The sequence below is a fragment of the Drosophila miranda genome, assembly GCF_003369915.1.
Source record: "Drosophila miranda strain MSH22 chromosome Y unlocalized genomic scaffold, D.miranda_PacBio2.1 Contig_Y2_pilon, whole genome shotgun sequence".
Lineage (NCBI taxonomy): Eukaryota > Metazoa > Arthropoda > Insecta > Diptera > Drosophilidae > Drosophila > Drosophila miranda.
The window spans coordinates 35,542,106-35,548,889 of NW_022881614.1; the positions used below are offsets into that span (position 1 = coordinate 35,542,106).

General features: G+C 41.2%; 1 protein-coding gene across 5 annotated transcripts; it reads right to left on the reverse strand.

Moving 5' to 3' along the window:
* Positions 1 to 2,829: 2,829 nt before the first annotated feature.
* Positions 2,830 to 6,784, reverse strand: LOC108158064. 5 transcript variants are annotated; one of them, XM_033398461.1, is made up of 4 exons: positions 5,993 to 6,784; positions 5,786 to 5,941; positions 5,561 to 5,728; positions 3,977 to 4,169 (listed from the first exon to the last, which is right to left on the reverse strand). In XM_033398461.1, exons 1-4 carry the CDS (start codon positions 6,059 to 6,061, stop codon positions 4,032 to 4,034), a joined length of 531 nt encoding a protein of 176 aa, XP_033254352.1. In that variant the 5' UTR covers positions 6,062 to 6,784; the 3' UTR covers positions 3,977 to 4,031. The 5 variants fall into 5 exon arrangements, with proteins under 5 accessions (XP_033254353.1, XP_033254350.1, XP_033254352.1 ...); XM_033398460.1 differs by lacking the exons at positions 5,561 to 5,728; positions 5,786 to 5,941; positions 5,993 to 6,784 and adding exons at positions 4,223 to 4,390; positions 4,446 to 4,601; positions 4,653 to 4,968 and having other exon boundaries at positions 3,987 to 4,169; XM_033398462.1 differs by lacking the exons at positions 3,977 to 4,169; positions 5,561 to 5,728; positions 5,786 to 5,941; positions 5,993 to 6,784 and adding exons at positions 2,830 to 3,955; positions 4,223 to 4,390; positions 4,446 to 4,969.

The window sequence follows — 6,784 nt, forward strand, 5'->3', positions numbered from 1 at the left end:
CAATTTGCAGTGGCTACGCAGCGCGTGACGTCAGGCTCAGACTGATTTTCTGTCTCTCTCGCACGCACTCTTTGTCGTGTCGTTTAATATTAGCGGCGTCTGCCGGAGGAGAGCCATACTGACTTAGTATCGGGTATAACTGTAGAGTTGCGGTGTCCGTAGCAACTCACAACGTTCCCCTCGTTTATTTTGAATTTCCACAAATTTTTGCAGAAATATTTCTCCGGAAATTAAAAAAACGAGGGGGAACGTTGTGAGTTGCTGCGGACACCGCAACTCTACGGTTATACCCGATACTAAGTCAGTATAACTCTCCTCCGGCAGACGCCGCTAATATTAAACGACACGACAAAGAGTGCGTGCGAGAGAGACAGAAAATCAGTCTGAGCGTCACGTCGGGCTCTGCGTAGCCACTGCAAATTGATTTGTTCCTTTTGGCTATAAAAATTATCTGATCTGATACACATTCAGCAATCTGATAGATATGGTCATTATCTATGATTCTGCATTTTTGGTTCGCTCGAATGTGCAATATTGTGGATGCAACAGATTTTCGTCCTTTGTGTGGGCGGAAGGGGTGGGGCGAAATTTTGAGATACACGTTTTATAGTAAGATCTAACAGGAGTGCGGATACCAAATTTGGTTACTCTAGCCTTAATAGTCTCTGAGATTTTTGAATATCCCCAGATAGCGAGGAAGAAACAGCGGTTAAAGCGGACAAGTGCTCCTCATAAATTGAAATATCCGAAGAAGGTGGGATATACGAGCAAGTAATGAATATAGCGAAAGCGGGAAGAATCAGTTTTACACACAGGAATTCCAGTTCCTGTTGAACTTGGACTGTGAAGTGTTCCGACGTGAAGTAAGAGTCCACTGCAATTAGAACCCTCCTGCCCGTCGAGACGAACGGTCCTTTCTAAAAGTTGTGTACCGACCTGCCAAAACCTCGGAACTAAGAATGTCCGGCTTTAACCAGGTTTCAGTAAACACAATAACGTGGGAAGCAAATGCAACACTATCCCGGAAAAGAATGCTGAGCTTACTACGCAAGCCTCTTACATTCTGATAGGTTACTAAAAGAGAAGTTAGTTTTTTGGAAAGGTGGAAGCAAGACGGGAAGTTGAGGAAGAGGAAGTTGAGGTTGAGGTTGAGGGTGGCACACTGGAAAGGTTTGGAAGGGATATGGGGGGCCTATTCTTCTTCTTAGCCTTAAACTCCTTCACCACCAAATGCTCCGGCCAAAATTTGGCGGAGCAAATGGTGTCAAATTGAGTTGGGGAGATGCTTATCTTAAACGAGGCTATCTCCCTGGCATAAGAGAAGTTAAATTTCTCCACCTTTAAACCCACGGCTTTTATTTTGCTTTGAATAAAAGCAATTACATCATTAGATGTGAGGTCAGGGGCACGCCGTGAAACAAAAACTTGTCGTTTTGGTGGGACTCCCACCAGTGGTTTAGTCACCACAGGCCTAGTACCTGTGGTGGCAATATCCGGAGGTCCGGAACGTCTATTTACTGGTGGGATCGGTATAGACGGGACAACTAGCGAACTTGCGGACACCACGGACACGGACGCTGCAGACGTACTTGGCTGCACATTCTCCGAGGCGATGAATTCGGCTACCGAATCTGCGTCGCCAGCAGCTGTCGTTGCCCTTGGAGTGGCAAACGAGATCAACTGCTGCACACTTGGAGTGGTCGGAGTCAGTTTTTCGGCGGCGCACGGCTGAGTGACGGTTGGCAATTGCAGATCCCGCGGAGTGACCTTTTTGCGCCTCGGAGACTCATTGAGCAGTTTTAAACCGCTAAACTGAGCCTCCATGGCTAGGAGCCGATCGTATTGGTTTTTAAAACCAACGGTCAGCTCCTTAAAGCCACTCCGCGTCTGCCTCATGAAAGCCACCATGTCTTTCTCCACCGCACGGCATGCCTCGCAACTGTAATGCAAGCCATTACGTTTGGCTATAGCATCACTCACGAGGCCAGAAAATCCAGCGCATTTTGCGTGCACTACGCTGTCGCAGAGCCAGCAGGGGACATTCGGCTGATCGTGGGTGATCTGCTTCTTACAGCTTTTTTTGGCACAGACCACAGCGTATTCCATTTTATTTTATTATTTATTTATATATATACTATTGTTTGCAAAACAAATTGGTATCAGACCAATGTGCCAGACAACGCTCAAAGCGGAATTGGTAAAAAAAAAGAGAGCAGAGTGGAGAGCGGTTATAGCGAGAGCTACTAAGCAGAGAGCGCTATTGCTCAGAAAGTTTAAAGAGCGAGAGAGAAAGAACAGTTATTGAAGTTGAGGTGATAGCGAGAGAGTGATAAAACAACAAAAGCTACCAGACGAGAGCGGACTGCAATGCAATGTAATGCGTACTCACTCACTGCAACAACACAAACACAAGCACAAGCACAAGCCGACGCCGAAAAATAAAAAGTTAAATAATGTTTTAACACAAATCAAAAGGCATGCACTCGCGTAATAGAATAGGTTTCCAGATTGTCGTCTGGTTAGGAAGTAAGTTTAGAATTTAGTTAGGAAAACACCGGCTGTTTATTCAAAACAAAAGGAAAAAATGCGGAGCGCAAAATAAAAACACGTCTGATCACTACGAAAGATACGTAGCTTTGATTGGTCCTCATGAGTGGCGTGATTCTAAAGAATAGATTTCTCGAGAGTGGCGTGATTCTAATGTTGATGAAACAATGTGGTCCATTGTTTATATTATGGGGGCCCTAGCTTGGAGTATGGGAAGAAACAGTTATTGATTCTTGAGTGGGGTCCTGTTACTTGTGTGGATGGGGTGGATGAATTGTACATAAACATAATGTGTATGGGATGTGGGGAATTATGGATATGTCACTATATACATATGTATCTCCTGAAACCTATTCTTGGTTTCTGTAAAAAGTCCACTAATTGCAAAATATATGACTTTGTATGCTATTATTTTTGCATGATATAAAATATCGATGTTTTCGGCCGATTGGCATTTTTGGTGGTTTCATTTGGTTCATTTGATTTTAGCTTCAATGCGCTGCAGCCGTTCCATCGCCATGTTGGACTAAATCGTGGGTCCCTGAAACGTCTCAGCATGGCGGATGCGGGCAAACTATTGGCCGAAACAGCATCCACAGTCGCGAACACAGTTCCCAAGGATGTCCAGGACACCCAGCTATGTACACAAAACGGGCGAACTTGCATTATGTCTAGTCGCGTCTTCTGCACCACCCACTGGTCAAAGGGTCCAACTGAATATAGAAGAATATTCATTTCACGGTGCGAAACATGATCGGTGAGTTAGATGTCCAGTTAGCCATAGCCAAAAATTTTTGTTTTTCGGATCCTGAAAAACAAAACCAAAATCATATGCAAAGTTTTAAGTGAACCTGATGCATTTTTCAAATAAGTTTACACCCATATTGCTTTTTTGAAGTAAAAAAAAAAAAACCTGACAGGTTGACCTGGCACAAATGTGGCCTTTACGGACGGACGGACAGACAGACATGGCTCAATCGACTCGGCTATTGATACTGATCAAGAATATATAGACTTTATGAGTTCGGAAACGCTTCCTCCTAGGCGTTACACACATGCATTTTCCGAAAAAATCGAATATACACCTGTAATCATTTTGAGTATCGGTTATAAAAATAGAATATAAAAGAAAATAGTAGGATCCTCAATATTTTTGCTTGAAGGACTAATGAAAAGCATTGAATTATATTGAAGAATTTTTTATGACATCGATACAGACGACAAAAATATGAATTTTAGTGTATTCCAAGTTGCCATAAAATATTTCCTCACATTGTTTTATTTAGCTAACATTTAAATTTATAACTACTATTGAATATCAGCTTTGCATTAGGAACTACATAGCTTTAATACCATTTTGCTAAAACCGTAAAACAATTATCCTCTTGCCATTGTCACCGTTGTCATTCTGAAAATAGTAAAAATACTACATTTAAATGATATTTTTTAATTTAGAAATTTGTTTTGACAAAACATAAGAACATTTATTGATAATAATAAGAGAAAATGCCGTAGGCCAGAAAGTGCAAGTGGATCAAGTAATCGCCCGCGGGAAAGTCCAGAGTTTTCGAGAATCGGTTATTGACATGCTCGATGGTAAGCTTATCCAATAGTAGATCATGCTATAAAATATACATAAATATTTACATAATCAATGAATCATCTCTTTACTTACATCGTAGGGACATGAATGATTCATATTTGAAAAATCTTTGATTAACTCATAAAAATATGATACAATGGGGAAGGATTTTTGATGTTTAAGAAATTTGCAGGCATCCACAGTTAAATTGTAAAGGAATGGTTTATATCCACTGAATCGCTTGTACAGTCCTATTTTCGTCTGAAATGCAAAAAAATTACAAACAAATTCGGTCAGCTCACCTTTACATACATACCGAGACATTGGTAATAGGAACTTGAAACAGATTGACTTTCAGCGATAGATATTTGTAGCTCCGGTTCACAGATTTCAGATAACAATATTCAAAATCGGAGAATTCCTTGTCCTCAGAATTGCACTTTATGTTCGTGAACTCCACTCGACAATCGATCTTAGAGGTAATTGGTAATTTGTTGTTCAAATATTTACACTTTACACTTACCTTAACGACGAAATAGGACATGACCAGGAGGTACACCAAAACATTGGGAGTAGAACACATCACGTACATGAAGCCACGACGACTAAATTCAATCTAAAGCTCTTCATATATCCAATACTATATGAGTAGAACTCATTATTAATCAATTTCGGTCAACGATCATTCAAAAAACCTATTTAGTTAAGGTCTATTGATCACGAGTTTGCTCTAGATTTTAAGAGAGAAACGAGAAGCGAGCGAAGTATTTTTATACCCGATACTCAAAATGAGTATTGGGGTATATTAGATTTGTGGTAAAAGTGGATGTGTGTAACGTCCAGAAGGAATCGTTTCCGACACCATAAAGTATATATATTCTTGATCAGCATCAATAGCCGAGTCGATTGAGCCATGTCTGTCTGTCCGTCTGTCCGTCCGTCCGTCCGTCCGTCTGTCCGTCCCCTTCAGCGCCTAGTGCTCAAAGACTATAAGAGCTAGAGTAACGATGTTTTGGATCCAGACTTCTGTGATATGTCACTGCTACAAAAATATTTCAAAACTTCGCCCCGCCCACTTCCGCTCCCACAAAGAACGAAAATCTGTGGCATCCACATTTTTAAAGATACGATAAAACCAAAAACGCAGAATCGTAGAGGATGACTATATGTTTTAGAATGTAAGATCTCAACCAGATCATATAATTATTATAGCCAGAATCAAGAAAACAATTTCATTCTTTCTCGCTCTGTCTCTCTCTAACACACAGGTTTCATGGTCGGTTTTGCCAATTGCAAAATATGAGTTCAAGGATCTCAGAACCTATAAGAGCCAGAGCAACCAAATTTGGTATCCACACTCCTGTGATATCGGACCTTGACCGTTTCGTGTCCAAATTTCGCCACACCCCCTTCCGCCTTCCCTTTACTTACATCGTAGGGACATGAATGATTCATATTTGAAAAATCTTTCATTAACTCATAAAAATATGATACAATGGGGAAGGTTTTTTGATGTTTATGGAATTTGCAGGCATCCACAGTTAAATTGTAAATTAATGGTTTATATCCACTGAATCGCTTGTACAGTCCTATTTTCGTCTGAAATGCAACAAAATTACAACATAAAATTCGGTAAGCTCACCTTTACAAACATACCGAGACATTGGTAACGGGAACTTGAAACAGATTGACTTTCAGCGATAGATATTTGTAGCTCCGGTTCACAGATTTCAGATAACAATATTTAAAATCGGAGAATTCCTTGTCCTCAGAACTGCACTTTATGTTCGTGAACTCCACTCGACAAGCGATCTTTGAGATGTTGGTAATTGGTTGTACAAATATTTTACACTTTACACTTACCTTAACGACAAAATAGGACATGACCAGGAGGTACACCAAAACATTGGGAGTAGAACACATCACGCACATGAAGCCACGACGACTAAGTTCAATTTAAAGCTTTTTATATATCCATTACTATTTGTGTAGAACTCATTATTAATCAATTTCGGTCAACGATCATTAAAAATAAACTATTTAGTTGAGGTCTATTGATCAAGGTTTGCTCTGGATTCGAAGAGAGAAACGGGAAGCGAGCGAAGTGTTTTTCTGTTTTGTTACTGGACCAGACCGCAAAGGAAAAGTCGTTCTTGAGTTCCCTGCGGGACTGCAGCGAGTCTCTGGTCCGCAGGGGCGGGCGGGCCCATCCTTCTATGCCATTGTGGAGCCGCTCCAGCTCTCTCAATTTCCGCCCGACATCGGACGAATCCAAATACTCTTGACCAGCAGTGGTCTCCGGATACCATATTGTTGACCATGTTCCCGGCGCTCCGTATGTCTCCGCCAAAGCCGCTTCGCTGTACGTTGAACCTTGAGCAGGTGAACAGAATACATACGTTCAAAGGTCTCTTCTACGCCTCACGTCGGGCAGTTTGCGTCGTTTTCATGACTAAAACGATGTACATATGTATGTAGATAGCTCCTAAAACAGCCATACCCTATTAGGAGTTGCTGGAGGTCCAAAGGCAACAGGAAGTGAAATGGAACCAGTCGCCTTCTAAAATCCAAAAATTACACTCTTTTTATACCCGATACTCAAAATGAGTATTGGGGTATATTAGATTTGTGGTAAAAGTGGATGTGTGTAACGTC